This window comes from Scleropages formosus, chromosome 6 (genome assembly GCF_900964775.1).
Source record: "Scleropages formosus chromosome 6, fSclFor1.1, whole genome shotgun sequence".
In the NCBI taxonomy this organism is placed as follows: Eukaryota; Metazoa; Chordata; class Actinopteri; order Osteoglossiformes; family Osteoglossidae; genus Scleropages; species Scleropages formosus.
Window position 1 is genome coordinate 21,545,284 of NC_041811.1, and position 21,972 is coordinate 21,567,255.

The 21,972-nt window shown below is 40.2% G+C and overlaps 1 protein-coding gene across 2 annotated transcripts in view; it reads left to right on the forward strand.

Annotated features, from left to right (window-relative positions):
• The first annotated feature begins 517 nt into the window (after positions 1-517).
• Positions 518-21,972, forward strand: part of LOC114910685 (collagen alpha-1(V) chain-like) — a 45,142-nt gene continuing 23,687 nt past the window's right edge. For both annotated transcript variants that reach the window (XM_029252760.1, XM_029252761.1), the window contains exons 1-2: positions 518-916; positions 20,908-21,075. In XM_029252760.1, the coding sequence (XP_029108593.1) occupies positions 802-916; positions 20,908-21,075 (283 nt within the window). In that variant the 5' untranslated portion in view covers positions 518-801. The remainder of the gene's footprint in view (positions 917-20,907; positions 21,076-21,972) is intronic.

Below are 21,972 nucleotides of genomic sequence, written 5' to 3' on the forward strand. Positions count from 1 at the left end.
TCTCTGGCCTTACGCCCTGTGTTGCCGGGTAGGCTCCGGTTCCCCGCGACCCCGTTTGGGACAAACGGTTCTGAAAACGTGTGCTCTATTCTTCCTTATACTTATTTTGATTGAAATGAAGTGGTGGTTCTTTCATTTTGGCATTTGTGGACTTGGAGGTTTAGTTTTTAAAGTTTCACTACAAACCTTCTAAAACTAGAATTCACTACTTCTCTTAAAAAAGTCTCTCATCTCCAACGCCCTTGTGGATTAACTTGGTTCGTGAAACACTCTGAAACACTGACACAGACGTTCAATTAAAGTGTGGTAGAAGCACGGTTCAAAGGGGTGTAACTTTCCCTGAACCGCCCACTTCAACTCGGCCCAATGAGAAGACAAGGTCTTCACATAGACTGTTTTTATTGGTTGGCCTCTTCAGTATAGATTTGAATGACAGGCGCGAAGAATTCCGCGCTCTCCCCGCCCTCTCTCACTGTTCCGCCCCCTTTTCATTATTTCCAAAATGTTTCAAAGTCAATGCAAAGAAAGGGTATCACTTCTGATCTCAGACCCAGAACTGGGCAGATCGGAGGAGCGGTGAGAGGGGAAAGAGAGGGCGAGAGAGACTGGGTGTCCCGTCAATGAACTAGCCCTCGGAGGAATCCCCCACTTCGTACTTATGGCTGTATGAAAAAAAAAAATACGTGCTTTTCTTTTTTTTTTCTCTTCTTCTGGGATCTTGGCCACGAGAGTCCTTTTTTTTCCTCCTCCTGAGCAAATCTCCAGAATACTATTTATTGTCTCCATCCACCTCTGTCGTGGATGCCACTGGCCATCATGGATACCCATATAAGATGGAAAATAAAACGGAGGATAAGGGACATGCACTTTGCCTTAGTATTAATTCTTCTTTATGCAACGTCTCAAGCCAGCTCAGGTGAGTGTCGACTACACAATTATTTTGGTCCCCAGATAAAATCCTGTCCACCTTACCGTTACCGTAACGTCTCGTGGGACACGATGGGAACACACTTTGAGTGCAATAACTTGCTTGAATGATATTTCTCTCCCTTATCATGCCTCGGGATTCGCTCCCATCCCTCCGCGTGCCGGCATCATTACTTCATCGCTGTTCCCAAACTCTTTATTTTTTACCTTAAATCATGTTGCTTTCTTCCGAATCCGTGCATTGCGCTCTTTTACTCGCTTACCCCTCATCTTTCATCACCTTCCCTCTTTTTAAGATTTGTAGCAAATTACTGACCATTTTCCATCGCAGATTCATTGAGATTAATAATTCTGAACCGTAGGAGTGTTCAGAAAAGATCAGCGCCTGCATGCGACTTGAAGCAACTTTTTCAGAGCTTTTAAGTTTTGTTTCTGCAGCTGAAATGAAGTTTCTTGCGTATATTTGTCATGCGGGAAAAGTTGAGGTCCTGCATTTAAAATCAGTTGAGATGCTCAGTGAAGTGCACTCGCTGTTTACTGTATTAGTAAAGTAGGGACAGTGAGATTCATGTGAGCATTCCAACCGTGCATAAGCACACATACAGTAAACACAACCTTTTAAAGTCAACTAAAGGTTTAGTGAAGTAATGGTAAAAGTTAAAGTTGGAATTTGAAGTGGTTTTGGGTTCTAGAAGAAGGTAGCTTCAGTACCATCACCAAACTCTTTTTCTTTTTCTTTTTTTTTTTTTACCTCCATATTCTGGTAAAAGTAAAAAAATTACTGTGAAAACATAGACCCATAATTGACGGATAGCTGGAACACATGCTCATGTCATTAGTGGACACTTTATAAAGCTTCCCTAACCTAAGATCACATCAGCAAAGTTTTCAAAGTTTTTTTTTTTTTTTCTTTTTTCTTTTTAAATGATAGAATGACATTGTTCACTGCTTAATACCAGTATTTGGGCTACAGTTATAACCATCAAGTGATGTACTATGCTTGTTAATCTGCCCTTTCCCTTTGGCAGTATTATGGCTTAATTAACTCCAGGTGACTTTGAACAAGACCTCTTTTGTTACAGCTGTTTTAGATTGAACCGGTACAGCTATTGTGACACAGCTTCAGAGAATTCTCACTCGCTCTCATTAAGTACTTGTCCTTGTCAGTGTTGCAAAAATCTGGAGCCTATCCTGGAATCGCTGTGTGTTAGGCTAGACGGGGGGGTAGGTACACCCTGGATGGGACGCCAGTCCATTGCATGACAGCCATGCACACATTGGCTCACTAAGGGAAATTTGGAGTCACTAATGTAGCTGAAACACGTGTCTTTGGGAAGAAACTCGATCATCTGGAGAAAACCCACACAGACTGAACTGGATTTGAAACTCCGCCTTAACAGCCCAGGTGCTCTGAAGCAGCAGCGCTACCTGCTGTACCACTAAGTATTTTACTTCAAAATTGAATTAGCAGTACTGCAATAAATAAAAGTAAAAGAAAACTAGAGTTTGCTGTTTTAAAAAAAAAAAAAAAAAAAAAAAAAAAAACTGAAGCAAAAAATAAAAAGAAAAAAAAATGTGTATGCCTAAAGATTGGATTTAATTTAACCCTTTCAGTTGTATTCAGTGTAGTCTCAGTGACACTTGTCATAAAAATCTGAATGTGCAATATCCCTTTGTTACATTGGCATTCGTGTTGAGTACCCTATTAGTTATGCTTTAAAAAGGCATTTAATGGTGAAAGTCTCTCTATATACTGTACTGTTTTGTGGTAATGTAGCATATGTAAGTAGATTTAATATGAAAAGCTTCTTTTTTCCCCACTGTTTGGCTTGAATATACATGTTTTGAGTTGATAAAGGGGATAACAGTGAAATCTTAACATTTAACTCTCAGTTTCAAAGTAACTTTAACTTGTCGGTTGATCCAATCTCTTTTTGTGGTTTTGAGGTTGCACAAAAATTTTTCTTAAGGCTGGTTTGTCCTACTGCAATAATTCTTGCTGTGAGTTTGAAATGGACTCACATGCAGAAAAACATAGTTTCTTCTGGTTCCTTATTATATATGCACAGTTCAGGTTATGACCTGCAACCACTCCAACAATACACAGTATGACTTGTAACATTCAGAATCAGGACCAATAGAAGCATTTTGAAAGCAGGCACCACATGCAGCAGCATCCCAGCAGTTCAGCATTAGCCTTTTTCTGTCGTTCTTCGTTCCACACGCCAGAAAGGAAGGAAACAGAACAAGCTGGGAAGACACTGTAGATTATTATTGGATGAGACCCCAGATGTGAGATATGAACTAGACTCCAGTAAGAAAATATTGGCTGATTTAGTCCTGAACACAAGGAGGTAAATATAGAACGATGATGCCCCATTCCTTTGCCTTCAAAGCCAAGAAAGCAGGCTTTTTTTGTGTCTTTCTCTGTAGTCCCGTACCTAAACGACTAAACAGCTGGTTGAATGCTGTAAGTTCTTTCCCAGAATGCTCCAGGACATTTCAGAAGAGCAGCCAAGGCCAGAGAAGTGTGTGCCAGAACTGAATTTCTCATGTAATTTATTATTTTTGAAATGCAGACTTGCTTAGAGAATCTGCATCACTAGAATACTTTTTTATGACCCTGGTATGTTTGTAAGGTTATATAAGTCTAACAAGGGCAGCACAGTGATGCAGTGAGTAGCACAGGTACTTCACAGTGGCTGGACTGTAGGTTGCCAGGTCCAGGCGTAGGTTTGGTCCCATTTTTGGCATTTGCTGAATTTGCATGTTCTCCCCATATACTTATTGTTTTCTCTGGGTGCTCTGGTTTCTTCCCACAGTCCAAAGATATTCCTTTAAGGTTAATTGGTCCTTCTGAATCGCCTTTAGCAGGTGAATGGGTGTATGATTGTGCACTGGTGCCCTGTCAATAGTGTACCTGGCATGCCTATGCTCTAGCGAATGTACCTCACTGTAGGCACAGTTAGTCTTAAGGCTGGCATTGCCGGGGGTCCACTAGTTCCTGCTGATGACCAGCTGTGGTTACATCCTAACTCAAATGAAGAAGCCACTCTGTCATCTGAAACCTGTTGAAGCTCACATGTGTAGATGGGCTCAGATAGGCCTTTCTTCTATGTGCTAATAGTGTGACAGGAAGCATGTGAACAATAAATGGATGAGGCACGTGATCACATTGCTCATTAGTTGTACAGGTGGTCCCTGACTTACGATGGGGTTGCATTCTGTGAAACCCATCGTAAGTCAAAAATACTGTAAGTTGAACATACATTTAATACACCTCACCTACCGAACATCACAGCCTAGCATACGTGCGATGGCCATTACGGGCTTGCCGCCTTCATGCTGGGCAATTATCTTGAGATTCACTTCAAGAATAATTGCCCTCCTCTTCTTTTTCCCACCGGTAGCAGGAGACACAGATGGGCGTTTTTTTGACATTATGGATGTACAAAACACAACCGTGTGGCACCCTGGGAGATATAGCATCGCGAGAGAGTATCGCACCGTATATTGCTTGCCTGGGAAAAAAATCTAAATTCAAAATTCAAAGTACGGTTTCTACTGAATGTCTATTGCCAGCTCACCACTGCAAAGTCGAAAAATCGTAAGTCGAACCATGGTATGTCGAGGAGCACCTGTAATTTGAGGATTTTTGACAGTTGCTGCTACAGGGGAGGCAGTGCTGTGATGGATAGCCTCTGATGACTGATATCTCAAGGAAACATAACAGCAAAATGGACAATTCTTAAATCAACTCTCAAACACTTTCACTGACACCTTTAACCCTTAAAAAAAAAAAAGAAAAAAAAACAGCAGCCGCCACTGACACTTTCCCACTTTTCTGTTCTATGTAATATAACGTTTTTCAGCAACTTTTTCTATGACTTTGTTCTTATGTAAAAACAACCAACATTAATTTTCAGGCATAAAATATTTTTAGACTTTGACCTGAAGAGAAAGCACTTTTCCCTCTTTACATTTGTCTCCAGATCAACAAATACACACATTTTCTGAACTGCTTGTCCCTTTCGGGGTTGCGGGGAGCCAGAGCCTAACCTGGCAACACAGGGTATAAGGCCGGAAGGGGAGGGGACACACCCAGGACACGACGCCAGTCCATCGCAAGGCACCCCAAGCAGGACTCGAACCCCAGACCCACCGGAGAGCAGGACCCAGTCCAACCCACTGCACCACCGCGCCCCCCAGATCAACAAATAATTGCTGTAATTCTCGCAATTAAGTAACAGAGCAATAACTAAAACGACAAGTACACCTAGTGCATGTATCACAGTTCTGTCAGATCTTGACAGTTCGTCTCCAGTGACAAAAAAAAAATTGCATTTTTGTTTGAATTTCAGTACCATTTTCGGTATTTTCATGCACTGTATGTATATACTTGTTCACGCACTCAAATCATTAAAGTAGAAGCCACAGTTTAGTTGCCAGTTGTAACTTTATCACCAAAAAGGGTTAGTGATGATCAGAATCACGGTGTTACATCTGTAAGGGGCACTGCGTACTGCATTTATTTTCTAATAGATTTAACAGGCTGATTATTAATTAATTTTTGATTGTTAAAGAAATCATGCTTTCTTGCAGTAGAACTCTGGGATACGCATAATATACAAAGACCTTAGAAACTCTCAGAAGTGGCTAAGGTATTATTGTGCATCTCTAAAAAAATGTTAATCAAGAACACATTTCCTCTTGGAACTTCAAGTTATGGCAAATTTAATACTAGGTTTATTTTAGAAAAAAACATCTTAGAATTGTTACCTTTTTGATTTTAGGTGTAAAACTGCAAATATTACATGCAGTTTTTGTAGAACGAAATTTTGGGGAGTTGAGTGAACTGCACAGTTACGGCTTAATTGAAACTAGTGACATATATATGAATAATTTAAAAATGATTATCTCTTCTGTGCTAAGTGGCTTTAACTCCCCTGCTGGAATGTCTTCCTGCTACATTTATTGAAAATTCAGTCATCTGTAACAGTTCATTCTAAACGGTAAAGGTTACATGGCAACAAAGATGTCATCTGCATTCACTGGGATATTTCAAAAGCTGGAACACAATCTGATGTTTGACTTTACCCAGTCCATTTCTTCTAATTAAGAAAGCTTTCAGAGACAAGCCAGGTCCAGGTCCAGGTCAGGAAGAAAGTTACTATGCAGCAAGAACAGAGATTTGAATGCATTTTATTCATCAAATATTGTACAATAACATTCTTAGAATACCAAGTACATTAAATCTGGGTGTATGATCTTCAAAGAAATACCTGCTCCAGACCATTACTGAGTTGTTCTACTTCCGAAAATCTCACATACATTATTGTAGTTCCTCAAACTTTTTGTGATTTTCTTTTTAAATTAAGAGGCAGTACAAGGATAGTAAAATGCTGCCCAATCTCCATAGCAATATTTCTTACTGTCCCTTTACACGTACAGATCTGAAGGTTCTATTGTACCTTCTGTTTATCCAAATGAAATGTGTTCCAGATGTATTTATTCTGCTCTTTGTGGACCAGGGCCTGTGAAATAAAGCACTGTTTCATTTAAAAAGAAAATATGCTAGTCTTCCTTCTGTTTTTCAAAGGATGGTTAAAAAATTAGAAGGTCACATTGGGTGCTTTTGGTAGCCATTAGAAGGGTGAATATTTAAAACAAATTCAAACATAACCAGTGGCATTGATTTGTTATACATGCACATTCTGAATATTATTCTGTGTATTATGGTTTCATTGGAGATGAAGGGCAGCCTGTAGTGGTTCAGGGATCCGTAGTCTGGGCATAATTTTGTCTCCATATATCTGGCGGTTTGTACAGGTAATGAGGCTTGAAAAAAGTGGTTTATGTGTGACCAGTGCAATAAATATCTAAAGCACACCATGAATATTAATGGAAATAGGGTTTCTCAGTGATCTGATGAGGAGTCTGCAACGTATTCATAAATTTAGAAATTCATAATTTGTAATTTGCAATAGGACTAAGAATTGGCCTTTTTACCGAGAAAAATTTGTAAGTTGAATGTAACACGGAGAAGGCCAGGGGGGTCGTCATGCTGTGTATACCTGTATAAGAAGCAATGCCAAAAACAATGCATCTGTATTTTTGTTTAGTAGTATGTCACAAAAAAATGTCTGCAAAATTAATAAATGTAATGTAAATGTCAGCAACCCTGGCAGCTCCATGCCTCCTATGTCACGGACTGTCTGTCTATCTCTCTCACAGGCCCTTCCTCTAGTGAGTAAGGGTGTCTTGTGCACATGTCTGGGTGTTCCGAGTCCCCTGGCAGAAGAATTTATAACATGCTGTAAATAAGAAAGCCCAATAAAGAATGTTGGCTCAGAGCTAGACCAGGGTGTTGGTTTTATGTGCAGTTCTGCAATTCCTTATTTTACTCCACAAATCACACAAAATTCACCGATACCCAATACAACTGTAATAATAAGAATTAAATGCATAACTATAAGAATTTTTAAAAAATTAATCTAAGTTGTATGTTCTACACTTTGAAGCACAGACAATCGCGCAGCGACTCTGAGCCGGAGGTATTATGTGAAGATACAGCACGATGGAGACGTGGCACTTCATTGACGGGGATCAAAATTGGCACACGGTTGCCGTAGGATCGTTTACAACTTGTTCACCTTCTCTTTGCTTCTCCGTGCTTCGGAAAAATTCAAGGCAGATTTTCTTATTTGCAATTGCTATCTGTCGGCACATGGCGTGAAATTATGGCGTGCATTTGAATTGTATGGTATGCTTTCTTTATGAAAACGAGTACTTAATACTTCTCAGAAAATTGATTGAAAAGTGTGCAAGTCAGGTTGTTACCCATTTCTGCCCATTGTGCATTGCAATGCAGGCTAAATCTTCCCTATTTCATTCTCTAATCTTTTAAACTCAGGGCAATGTTTTTTATAGTAATTTTGCTCTTGAATTCCGTCATAATGAATGGTTCTTTCTCCAATGGCAATAGTGTAAAAAAAAAAAAAAAAAAAAAAGTACTTTAGTAACATATTTTTCCTCGCACTGTAATATGCATCAAATATTACAGAATTTTAAGATTGCCAGAAAAGACATGAGTGCTTGACATGAAAAATGTTTCTTTACCGTTGGCTGTAATTTTATTCTTTGCAGTATAACATTGTATTATACTACTTTACTTGCTCAGTGACTCATATACTCACTATTGATAACTGCTTGTCATAAAGCAGGCCTTTTTATGTTACAGAAATGAATGACAGCGTTTAATATGTAAAAAAATGCATTGTAAAATTGGATTTCTTTTGCCCTAAAGCACATTTCATTAATCCAAAGTAATGAAATCTATGTAATTGCATTTATTAGCCTCAGAGAAAGCTTAAGGTTTGCATAAGAGCTTTGGCAAATTCCAGGAGAACATTGTTTTGCTAAGTGCTGTGGTTATTCTGTACACACATACATGAAGTTCAACAGCAATGCTAAAATGAGGGTGAAAGGCAGTGCTGCACAGTGGTTCACGAAAAACACTGAAGTATTTGATAAGGGAGATGTTTGGGGAGGTGGGGGCAGGAGGGGGCGGGGGGTTGCAGGCTTTCACCAGTAGATAGGATAATCACAGAGCAGGGAACTCCAGCTCAACATGACTCATCTTTTCCATCCCTAATTCCAGCCACGACTTGCGGGTAAGATGCAGCGAGTGTGACAGTTTGAAAGGAAAAAATGGGATTGCATGATGTGGCCTCAGATTGCCGAAGTGGTCACATTTTTTCAGAGTTGGTTTCTGTTTCTACTATATTATTATATTAGGGTTTGGTAACCGAATATGAGGGAAATGCTGAGTAGGTTTTTTTGGCTCCATGTTCACAGAGCACAAAACAGTAAAGGCTGAGTTCACAGCACCAGTGTAAATGTCAGATTAACAGGGGGAAAATTATGATGATAGTGGTGATACTCTGAAGGCCATGTACACATGATTATAGCATAGACCCTTCCTGCACTTGGAGGGGCTTCCATGTCAGTTAACAGTACAAAATGTTTCTCTTCTCCATACTTATTCTTAGTGTAAATGTAAAAAATATGCTGTTTTACTGTGATAATATTTTGTTGCCTAGCCAACACGTTCATGTAAACACCCAGTTTTACCCATTTCTACAGCTGCATGTTTACTGGAGCTAATTTGGTTCAGAACGTTTTGCAAGGAAACAACATCCAGGACACCTTGGACTTAAACCAGCAATCTTTTAAAAAAAAAAAAAAAAAGAAAAAAAAAAAGTCCATATCCTTAATAACTGTATAACCTGCTGTTTGTGTAGAGAATTAAAAGCGCAAAAGCAGTTTGTAACAACATTAAAAAATTACCTCCGATGCCTGGGCAACAAGCTTAGTTTTGATTTATGTGTAGGGAGAAAACATTGCAGAATTTTCCTGTGTGGTTTGCCAGCTCTGTTTGAGGTCATTTCGTTTGGTGAACAAGCTGCGCTTTACAGCAAGCTTTCCCCCTCTTGGCTCTACCAGTCTTACTGCACTCAGTAATTTGGCAATCATTTAATTGATGACAGCTTCATACTTGGAAAATTATGTATTACTTCTTGCCCTCAAATATTCCTGTTCAAACAGAATGGAGAAAGCGGGTTGAATTCCCAGGACCATCATTGTTTCATAGTTGATAATCTTATGGAACAAAAACAATTTTTGGGAAAGACTAGTTTGCCAGAGTGGGGACACTCTGATGTTGCAGAATTTGAAATGAACATTGCTGCGGTGTGAGCAAGTACTTGTCCTCCTTCCTGTATTTTGGGTATTAGGATATCATTCCAGTTATTTAATAGCAGTCTGTAGTCTTAGAGTACCTAAACACTTCCACAAACACATGTAAGTTCCTTAGCTCACGAGCTTGCCGAATTAATTCTGATAAAATAATGACAAGAATATCCCTACGAGCTTTAAAGAAAAATGAAAATTCCAACAAAAATGTAGTTGAGATCAATGATCCACTTCTTCCTCTGTACAACACCTTTTGTTAAGTAATATTTTAGTGGCTTTGAAAATGACACTGGGACAGAATGACAGAATGGAGAAAGCGGGTTGAATTCCCAGGACCATCATTGTTTCATAGTTCATAATCTTATGGAACAAAAAAATTTTCGGGAAAGGCTAGTTTGCTAGAGTGGGGACACTCTGATGTTGCAGAATTCATAATTTCATAAAAGAAATGCACAATTTCATAAAAGAAATTGCGTATTAAGCTTTGAACCTGAAATGTGGCTTTTGAAACGTTTTGCCATCGAACATTAAGGAGAGAAATACAAAAATGACATAATACAGGCCATTTCTGTCAAAGTTGTGATCCTCAAGTATGCAGATAGACATACAAAGGCCATGGTTGTATTGTAGTACTGATCATTGCTTTTAAATGAAATATGCAATGGAGAGAAGAATCGACGAAATACAATATCTGAGGCAATTGGTGTTAAGTGGACACTTATATGTGGACCTTTTAACCTGACTGTTGCCAGACTGTCACTGGGACGATCGGCCTGCTGTTTCCTGTACCTGAGAACTGACAACGTGCCCAGTCACTAATGTTTATCTGAACTCTTGATGCTCATGTTGTTCTTTGACTGGAACATAAATTAATCAATTGAAATGCGTTTTGTTTAAGTGGGGCGCGCGGGTGTGGCGGCGCAGCAGGTTTGGCCGGGTCCCGCTCTCTGATGGGTCTGGGGTTCGAGTTCCGCTTGGGTGCCTTCTTATGGACTGGCGTCCTTTCCTGGGTGTGTCCGCTCACCCTCCAGCCCTGTGCCCTGTGTTGCCGGGTTAGGCGTTGACTCGCCGTGACCCTGCTTGGGACAAGCAGTTTCATTGCGTGTGTGTGTGTGTGTGTGTGTGTGTGTGTGTGTGTACATCTAAACAGTTCACTCAGATATTAGTGTTATACATACTGTAGCTCTGAGGCATTCATCAATATAATTTTCATAATTTTAACTAATGAGAACATCAACAGATCTGATATCAGATTTTAATGAAAAAAAGAGAACAAATCAGCAATTTTATTTTCTTGAGTCCTTCCTTTACACTAATATAGACTTGAAAGTGAGTATATTTCACTTTCCAAAAGTTGTGAAGTATTCTGGTGGTCTTCAAAGTAGGTTCACAGAAAGACAGTTAGAGTTGGGTTCCCTTGCTCCCTTGGGGATGCTTGTCACCAAAGAACTGCTCTGGAAACTTAGCGATCACTCAGAGCAGTCACTGCCCTGCTTTGCAGCTGCCTGCTACACAGCTGTGCCGAAATGGGCCCAGGAAGGAGAAAAGGATTCTAAGGTGGGGAACAGTTAAAGAGAAGCAGTGAAGGAAGAGCATTCTGTTCTCCTCTGTGTAATCTCTCAGAACTATTGCAGTAAAACCAAACAGAAAGAAAGAAAGAAAGAAAGAAAGAAAGAAAGAAAGAAAGAAAGAAAGAAAGAAAGAAAAAGAAAAATGCACCCTAGTTGCATGAGTCATTTTTTCCGTTTTAGCATGTGTCCTTTGGACAGTGATTTATCTCTACTTTAAGCAAGGCTAACTGCAGAGACGGTGAAGTAAACCATCCGGCATTTTTCTGCTTGGAGTCACAGCTCAAGGTTATGGTACATGAAGTAGGGCTAGGGTGGTATGTGTCTACTGTATCCCTACTGTCTGGGGAAGTGTGCTCTGGTCAGAGTGACCGTCGAGGGCCTGATTAAGACATGTTGTTCAGGTCAAAGAAAAGTTTGTGCATGGACAGCTGTCAGATATACTAAACCAGTGCATTGCTGAGAAATAAATAACAGGACATCAGAGCTCTTAACTCCTGCCTTTACGATAATAATAGAAAAGCATGCACCTCTGATTTTGGAAGACAGAATAACCCTTCTTTGGAATGACTTTGAGGAGTTTTCATTAACTGGACTATGTTGTTGCAGCTGCTGTCATTTGTTAAACTGTTAATTTAGTAATGTGGAGCAGTAGCATGTCCACAGGTTGGACATATGTTTCAGCTTTTTTTACACCAAAATCAGCCATGAATAAATTACCTTTTTTCTGTAAGGAAATTCTTGTAGATTTGCTATTGTAAGTGCAATACAAGTTTGTAGTAAATATAGTCTGTATAGTCTAAACATAGAGCTTCACCTTGGTTCTTCACACATGGTATTCACCATACACACGTACACATACAAGCGTAATGTAAACTGTACAAATCTCTTCAAATAAAAAAAAAAACAATTTTGGCTGAATTCCATATCACACTGTACACATAATGTGTATAACTGGATACATAAATTATAACTGGATATAAATAGATATACATGGTTTCACAAGTTCGGACGTAAAGTTCCATTGCTCTTCTAGCTCTTCTGGCCTCCAGACGTCATCTTCAGGCTGTTTGGAGACGTCTGTATGGCTGTCGTTTCTGTCTCCGATGAACTGGTGTGACCTGGAGGACTGCTTTACAAACCATTTCATCATATCAGTTGTCTGCATCAAATATTTCTATATTCAAATGTTAATGAACCAAGTGTCAATTTGATTTGTCAGGAAAAGAGGACAGTTTCATTATTCAACAGTCAGTGTATTGTTGTATAATTGGCTCTGTTGTACCATTAAAACAGGAAAGCAGACTTCTAAAGCTAATATACATCTTTTTCCTACTGTTCTTTGGTTAAGTTGTTTATTCCTTTGATTAAATCAGTCTCATTAGCATCTGTTCATGGCTGCTTTTCTTGCATTACATTGAACACATTTATGTGATGTCTGTTTAATTTTTGAGCTTGTTTCTACAGGTCCATTCCTAGAAGCAGAGCGTTATGCTCTGTTGTTATCTGTGACACACGTCATGGACCGGAGTTTTCAGCTGGGATTAACCGAAGGCAATCAGAATGTAACCACAAATCCTGAGCTATAGGCTCAGGAAGCCTTATTGGAAGGCCAGCAAGCAGTATTTAACCTTACAGAAACCTCTCTGTTTCGTCAAGACGCATACAAGTACTGATTTCTTGAATGTAAAAGTTTGATCACATTTATTTGTGCATGAGTGGGTAACATTTTGGAAAGTGAAAAATGTAGCATACATTTTCATTTTCATATGTGCCCTCCCCCTCGAGCCTTACACCCTGTGTTGCCGGGTTAGGCTCCGGCTCGCTGCGACCCCGCTTGGCACAAGCAGTTTCAGACAATGTGTGTGTGTGTGTGTACATTTTCATATCACCATTAGTGGTGACAGTCTGACTCAGTCACTATTAGTTGTGTGTGTGTGTTTTTATATGTGTGTGTCTGAAGTGTGGTTCCAGCATGATAAGGCCTGCAATTTGTCTGAAAGTGGGGCCCGGGCTGCTACTGTTTGCTGAAGCTCAGACCATTGTCTTGGACAATGGATTTAATGAAGGTGATGTAAGGGCCGTAGTTTAGTGGCAGAAACGTGCTGCCCGACACCAAACTTTTGCCAGAGCCTTCTCTCTCCCAGTGGCCATCTATGGGCTAGCCAAAGACGTTACGTAATGGACAGTGGGATGTGTGGCTTATGACGAAGTCCTAAAATTGATCTTTTCATTCAGTGATTCTGTTCTAGTCTGTTGCCAGCTGGATGAATGTGGTATGGTTAGCTATATTAAAACAAAAGCACACAGCACTGCAGTTTCCGCATGGTCAGCTGATCCTCAGTGAACATAAAAATGTCACACCTGTAGGACTTGCTCCTATTTTTAGTAATCACGCCTGAATGAATGAGTGGAATGAGCCCAGTGTTTCCTCTCTGTCTTTAAAGCGCTTTTAAAAATGCCGACTAAACAACTGCAGTTTAAGTCAGTAGGAAGCTCAACCAGAAGATTATCAAAAGGGAACATTAGTCTTGCTCCCAGTGTTATCTTTGTTACGTTATATTAGGATTATGTGTCTTGGTGACCGAATTGAACAACTTGGAAAGTCTGGGATGACTCTGGTTCCCGCCATGCTGTGTTTTGAGAAGGAAGAGACAGGAGATTGGTTGCCTCATATATTTTTCAAATGAAAGCAACACTTACACTTTTGGCAGTTAAAATTCTTCTGGAGACATTTTTTTTTTTTTTTTAATATCTGAAATTTCTGTTCTTTGTGATATCCGATAAGATTTACAGATTTAGCTTCTATAAACACTATATTGAAATAAAACGTTAGTCAGGATCTTGTGTTACGCACTGACCTGCACTGACTAACATTCAGTTTGATAAGTTATAAAGCATAATTCTCTGCATTAACTGCAGAACAATGTTCATTTATTTCCTTGCTTTTATTTCGCAGTAACACATACGTTCCGATGCTGAAATGAATCCAAGTCATGGGTTGGTACAGAGCCTGATGTTGCCCCTGTCTGAAACTACTTGTGACTCTTAAGGAGACATTAGGGCCAGTTTGAGGCTTCTGCACTATAATCTGCTGTCCGCTGCTGTGGTCCCTGTGGTTGTTTCCATACAGTCAAACGTTTTGATGCAAGTCTGTGATCGTGAGTCTCTGGTAGTGGTGGTATGAGGTGTGCAATTAAGAGTTGGCAGAGAGATGGAGAAAGACCCTGTGTTGTGGTAAAATGCCATTCTGCGGCCATGTGGAGCTAGTAATGGATAGCGAAGCAAAAGCAAAAGAAAAATGAAAGAGAGGTGGAAAACCGGTGTAGCAACTGGGGATTGGTATAAATTTTGCTCATGTTCTGTACATTATCAGAGAATGAGGAAGTGTAATGTTTCCTTACGTTTCTTATTTAACTTTTGTTTTGAAAAACCTATAAAAAGTGACTGGTGGGTCTTTAATTGTAACTGAGCATGAATCAAGATCAGATGAAGCGGTTTAAATCGAAACTCACAAAACATTAATTTTTGCATTTTTCTGCTTTCTTTTTGTTTCTCGTAAATTACTAAGCAGCAAACAACCTTTGCTGTGGTCAATCTAGTTGTTTTATGAAGGAAAAAATGAGTATTTTTTTCCATTAACACTGTAATTTTTTTTGTACATGGAGTGCAACTACCATAAGACAGCCACCCGCAATGGGTTTGAACAGCAGGGAAAAGTCACCAACAGAAGAAGTTAGAATAGCTGGTAGCTGGTTCTCGTTCTCCACTACTGCCATCTTGACAGTGTACATGTGTCCGTCAAAGTTCAGATGGATAAGGGTGGTGTTGATGTGGCTTCTGGAATTTTTTTCTTCCGTCCTAATTCATGTTCACTGGTGGGCGCCTGAAATCTTGGATCTGGTCCCACCTTACTTGCTCATGCTGTTGAAATGCTTCGACTGCATGTTTCTGGTGATATTCTCCAGGCTTAAGGTCACACTCTGGACTGTGTGCTTCCAAAGTGGTTCCTACGCTATCATAGAACAGCTCCTTTGTTTATCTTCAGTTGTGGTGTTTTACTTTTAACACTGACAAAATAATATCTGGAAAGCTTTCATATAGTTATATGGTCCTGAAATACTTTAGGAAACATTGTACTAATACTACCCTCATGTAATGGTATGCCTTGTTTCAGCTGCCAGCTACTTCAGTTATGGAAGGGCAATGTGTGTTATGTGGCTTGAAACTCTGACTTTCTTCTAGTATTAGGTAACTGTGGAGATTCCCACACAGACATTGGATTCAGTCTTTCTGTTCAGGTCGCAGGTCTTCCCCCCATTTGAATGAAAGCTTATGCATGTAAAGTATATTTTCTGATTATATCAAAAAGAAAGACAGCCTATATATATATATCTTAGCTCCGGTATTCAACAGTTGTTTTTTTTTCTTTTTTTAATTTCTTCTTTCTATTCACTTTCCCTCTGGAATATCTGTTCACCATGAGAATGCACTAGAAAGCATGGGCAGTGTCCTGGAGGACCAGGCACAGTTCAGATGAGCTGCAGCCATTTATTTATTTATTTGTTTATTTAAAATTTATAATGTAGCCATGCTGCTCTTGTCCACTCTGATCTGTGGGATTGAGTCTGGTTGAGGTATGCTTGGTATTTTAAGGACTATGGTATATCTTCATCAACTTGTTTGATCGATGTCCTGTTCAAAGCAGCCAAATACTACAAGTGTTACTACATCATGATTGTCTTATGTGACGTGATTCTTAGTGAAATGTAACCTTCTGCATTTGTTAATGCCAAATAAAGTGAAAGACTTTGGTTTCTGCTTTAGAGAATGGGGCTATTTTTCAACACACCTACTGATATAGTCAGCAAAGTTTTCTTGGCAAAATTTTCTCAGCAAGATCAGACACTAGACCTGCTTTATTCCCCCCCGCCCCCCCGAAAAACACTTTCTTTATTGTGTTCCTGGTGAGAGAGTCCAGGCTCCAATTCTACAAGCGATTGAAAGCAATTCACTGTCACTTTAGTCAGATAGGTCTACAGAACATTTATCATTCTGCTGTTTTGTCTTCCAAACATTAAATTTCACCTGAAAAGAGGTTTTAGAAACCTGATGTTTATCTTTCAGCTCATGTTACTAATAGTGGGTCCCTCCCCGCCCTTGCACCATATCTTTCCTCGCTCAGTGGAGAGAAAGAGGGGCTAGCCTTCATTGCCTTGTTTAGATGGAATCTACCCCTGCTGTGCCTATTCTAGCTGTCCTAATTGCCCTTCCGGTACATCGCTACGAGTTGTGACCCCGAAGAGGGTGAATAGACATCCCCTCATGGCAGCCGGGTGGTGTAGCACTCCGAGTCAAACAGTGGTGTGGGGCCTGGGGGAGGTGGGTTCACCTAAAAAGAGATGACTGTGACAAATGGAAGCCTGGCAGCATAGACTGCCTCTCCCCTCTTTGCTTGATGTTCCCCTGACCGCCAGGGTTGGCAGCTCACTGCTAAAGAACAGAGACAGAGGAAGACAGAAAAAGACAGGGAGATTGGGAAGGGGTCATGAGGTCACCTAAGGTGCCAACCACTTTTCTGTCTTAAGTGGCTCAACTCGATGGGATTACATTTTGATTGAGGACGATTAGTAAAATAAACTGCCTTGGCCTAAGGTCACCAAAAAAGTTCTCCCTCATGCAGTTCCTTGCTCTTTAACTCACACTCAACTGTAAATTTTCTGAACAAAGAGGGGTGTCCTCGGGAGGCATGGTGGTGTAGCAAGTAGTGCTGCTGTCTCATAGCACATCGGTGGTGGGAGAGAACTTGGATTTGATTCCTCCCTCAGTCTGTATTGAGTTTACATGTCCTCTCCGTGTCTGTGTGGGTTTCCTTCGAGTGCTCCGGCTTCCTCCCACAGTCCAAAAACATGCAGTTCACGTAAATTGTCGACGCTAACTTGCCCATACTGTATGAATGGGTGAGTGAGTGTGTGTGCATGTATGGCTTTTCTGCGATGAGCTGGCACCCCGTCCGAAGTGAACCCTCCTCAGCTTGGTGCCCAATGCTTCTGGAAGAGGCTCTGGTTCTCCGCAACCCTGATCAGGACAAGCAGTTATTGAAAATGGATGGATAAGGAGTGTTCTTTGTGTGAGAACAGATGCTTGTGTGGACTAAGGCAGTGTTATTCATTGCACATAGAAATGGTGTCTCAGGCAAAGGGTTATCTTGTTTTCCAATGTATGATGGTGGTCTGTGAAGACAGGTGATTAACATCAAGGAAGAATCCTTTTGGAACGGGGGTGGGTAGAGAAAGTGAAGCGTTGGCTTTTTTTGAACCTTTGAATGCTCTTTGAGGGTGGTCTCTGCTGGCTAACATCACCTGGGTTGCCAGAGCACGTTCCCACACAGCTTCCCCAGGCAAAAAAAAAGTTCCCCTTAGAACACCTCCTTTTATGGTGACAGAGTACCCACAAACCGTTGCTGCAATGTGGCAGGGGTGGGGACAGGGATCTGCACTGTGTAATGACATGCTCACACACCTAATTATACTTTGTTAATTAACAGGCTCACCAACCACTTTGAGCACTTTGGCCGATTCTAACTGTAATTGAAATTCAGAAGTTTGCATGTGATAAAGGAAAAGTACATTTCTTCTTCTGCGTTAGGTGCACTGTATAATTACAAAACACTGCTACGCCTTGAGTATTTTCAGCACGTAAAAACTACACTTATTGTCACATGCTCAGAGACAAACATCGCCTGCTGTCAAGATTGATTGAGATTTATGCTACTGGGAGGCATGCACGGTTAACCTAAAATACTGACCAGCTCCACCATTGTCTTCCTAAAAAATACAATGTGCAAAGCAACGCCTGCTCTGTGCGCTGGAAGTGCCTAATGGTGAATGCCGGCTAACAGCAATACTGTTTGTTTATTTAGTTTCTACTGCCACATAGTTCACCGTTAGCATGCCTATATCATGGATAATTTCATAGAATAGAAAGGGGTGGCATTTCTTCTGATGACCCAACACTCAGACAGCAAAACTAAGATCCTGTTCACTATCAATACTGACGTAAAACTAACGGAAATAGAATTGTTCCTTAATTAATAGAAGGCGTAAGTACTTATAAAGGAGAAAATACTTATAGGGCTTGTAGGTTGCCAACCAGAGCACTTTTAGTAGAGGATGTGTTTACATTTTGCATGTCATTACATTATTTACGCTAAGGCGAGGTATGATGTAGCGTAACTTACTGCAACCTTGAATTGCCCAACTAGAAATCAGAGAAGAGGGCTGGAACTTATGCATCCTCATTTTGCATTTCATTTGTAAGGTTACACTTCTTCTTAGAGATACTTAGAAACTAAGCAGTTCAGTCTTATCATTCAGCCTAATTATTCAGATAAATGGTTTTCTCATAAAATCCCTGAGAGGGACTTGCTTTTCAGAATTTGAGGAAGCACATATCCTCAATAGAACTGTTAAAATGGTAAGCTTTATAGCATGCTACAGGCACCAAAAAAATTCAGTACACACACTGACTGAAACCGCTTGTCCTGAGTAGGGTCGCGGCGAGCCGGAGCCTAACCCCACAGCACAGGGCGTGAGGGGACACATCCAGAATGGGACGCCAGTCCGTCGCAAGGTACCCCAAGCAGGACTTGAACCCCAGACCCATCAGAGAGCAGGCACAGGCTAAACCTGCTGCTCCACTACACTCCCCTCAAATTCAGTACAGTATACATTAAAAAATGGACCTCAGTACTTCATAAAATTGTTCAGCTGGGAATAACTTATCATTTCTTTAGTTCTTTGTAGAAGGTTTAAAAGGTTGACACCGAAGTGATCTGTGAGCCAACCAGGATGGCAGACTATGCTCCCTTTCTTTATTGATCCAAATTTAAAATGGCCACTGCCAGAATGTCTGGTTGCTGTCAGATCAAAGAGAAGACATTTCCAAAAGACTTTTGGATGTCTGTGCATACAGATGTTATTTTGACCTTCAAAGCAGGTTTTTCATTTTGTTGTATGGCCTTGGGTTCATTTCTAAGTGGCAGTGAGGCGGTGAGCACCAAATGGTTTGCCATGTTTATCGCAGGCCAAGGAAAGGACAGCGACTACCCAGTAGGCTGCTCACTTTAGCAGCATACAGAGTGCTGAGCAAACAGCACATGGCACTTGGCACTGTGTCCAGCCATCAGTGCTCTGTCCCATGAGACATTCTGTGCTCTCTGTGGTGAATGTGGCGAGGGTTTCTTTTTTAACCGACAAGGTTAGGTTCTTTTCCCATTTCTGAGGCATTCCTCTGCGCTCCTCTGCTTTTCTCCATACAGTTTGGCGCAAGTCTGTGGGAGATGTGATCCTTTAAGCTTGAAAGGTCCGAGTAAACACTGCGGTTGTACGGGAGTGTGCTGAGATGGGGCTTGAAGGCGTGTGGTCTGGCACAGTGACACAGAACCAGAAGGGAGATGGAATGTGTTTGGAGAGTTTGCAGAGATCGATCAAGCTATTTGTGCTCTCTTTCCAGAACCCAAAAAAAAGCAATCTTTAGTTTAACCTGAGTGTGTTGCTGTTGAATGTGCACGTAATCCAAAAGAGTGTAAGTTCTGAAATTATGGTGCAAAAAACCCATTCAAAATATTCAGGCCTTTTACTTAGATGATTTGTTCCTACAGGAAAAGACAGTGCCCTCACATATTTAATCAGTTGCCCAAGAATATGGATGTCTTCCTGAAACAAGAACACAAATTAGTGGAAGAGTCTGACTGTCCGGCTGAGTCACAGAGCTGCTTGCATTCTTTTCTCTAAATCCTTTCTATTCCACACTAAAGTAACCAAGGGTGTCCTGGTCTGGTCAGCTGTTTTTGCAGACAGCAGTGGGTTGGATTTTTGGGTAAGTCATGTTTCCAAAACACAATGTTCTCGGTGAAAGCAGAATTAATCCTTTCTATTTCATACAGTCAGAAGACTTTAGAACATTATCAGACCATCTTACTTCCGTAGCCTTTTCATTGAATTTATTAGTAGTGAATGTTTTCATGTGGTAAACCGTTACAGCTGATCTATTAATTGCTTTCATACCAGCATGAGTGACGATCCAAATGAAGTTTAATTTTATTGCAGTAAAACAGGCCCAATAGTTTTTACTATTAGTAGTTAGCACCTTGATGCCTATCATTTTTTAAAATTATTATTACTCTGTGGTATTTTTCTTTACATTGACCTTTGTTAATGAAATGCAGAGCACATTTATCACTTTGTTTAATCTTCACACACTCTCCAAATGGCTGCTGTAGTCCACAAACCCATGCTAAGGGGATAAAATTGGAACAATTGGGAACACATTTTGCTGTTAGACTAAATTAATACTAATTTACTCTGTTCTGTGGACACTACATTGTACATTTTACTTTCTGCCTTCTGTTTTTATTCAGTTTCCATTCACTAACCTTTCAGTTTGGGCAACCCATCACGAAGTGTGGCAGCTGGGACTATGACAAAATGATCTGAACTATATGTTAACAGCTTCTTTTGGCGTTCTCTGTATCTTGAGTGTTGGGTTTGACTTTGCTCTTTCTCATGCATGCTATCAGTATGCAGCTTGTGTTGGTCCTAGATTGTTCAGCTGTTCCAGTCTGAAGTTCTTCTTTTTTTCTTTTTTCCACCTACAGCGGAACCTGCAGATCTCTTGAAGATTTTAGATTTTCACAGTTTACCTGAAGGGGTAACGAAAACAACGGGTTTTTGTGCACAAAGGAAGTCATCGAAAGGACCCGATGTGGCTTACAAAGTATCCAAAGAGGCCCAACTCAGTGCTCCGACCAAACAACTCTATCCTTGTGAGTACAGTGCATTTGTCACAGTCTATGAACACCCCATTCGAGGAACACCTCTGTATAACACCATATTGCAAGGATTACATAGTGTAAGAGCACTATGCAATACGAAAAAGGCAGAACACTACAGTGAAGGAACTCCTCAGTGTGACGAACACCAGTGAATGAACGCCAAAATCTAAGGACAATATTGTGCACAAATTCAGTAGTAGGGACTCCACAGTGTAGGACCTAAAGCTAGTGTCATCTATTAAATCAATCACATGGACTAATCCTTAAGATGCTTCCCAACATGTCTGAACTGCATACAAGAATAACAAAACAAGATCCAGTATAATTGCCTAAATGGTTACAGAACTAAAACTAGTGTACACCTCCAGCCTGTTTTAATACATGTACAAGCTTTTGGCATGACTTCTCATTTTGTTGTTTCTGACTAAATAAACCAGAAAATCAAACTAGCTCAAAGTCATGTTTTTTTTTTTTTTTTCTAAATTCCCTCATTTAGAAGGTATTAAGTGGTTTAGTTTATTCTGTAGATTTAACTTGATTTCCATATAGCAGCCTTCAAGGCATGATTATCCCAGAATGATTAACACAAAATCTAGTAAAATAATTGGCACATGAAACATCTGGGATCTGAAACAAAATCACCACCACAAAAGCAGTAATGTTTCAAAAAATTGAAAAGTATGTGTGTGAAAATGCCTGAAGGCAGCCAATTCATATAATTTTATGTTAATACAAATTTTCAGGCTTACTCCACATTTAAAATGGCTTTGAAACAACAAGGCAGTGCTGTGAAAATAACACGGTGGTGCATATTTGGCACTGTACCTAAGAGAGTTATATCTGACATGAGTTATGAAGTCTAACAATGAACATGTGATTTTGATTCTT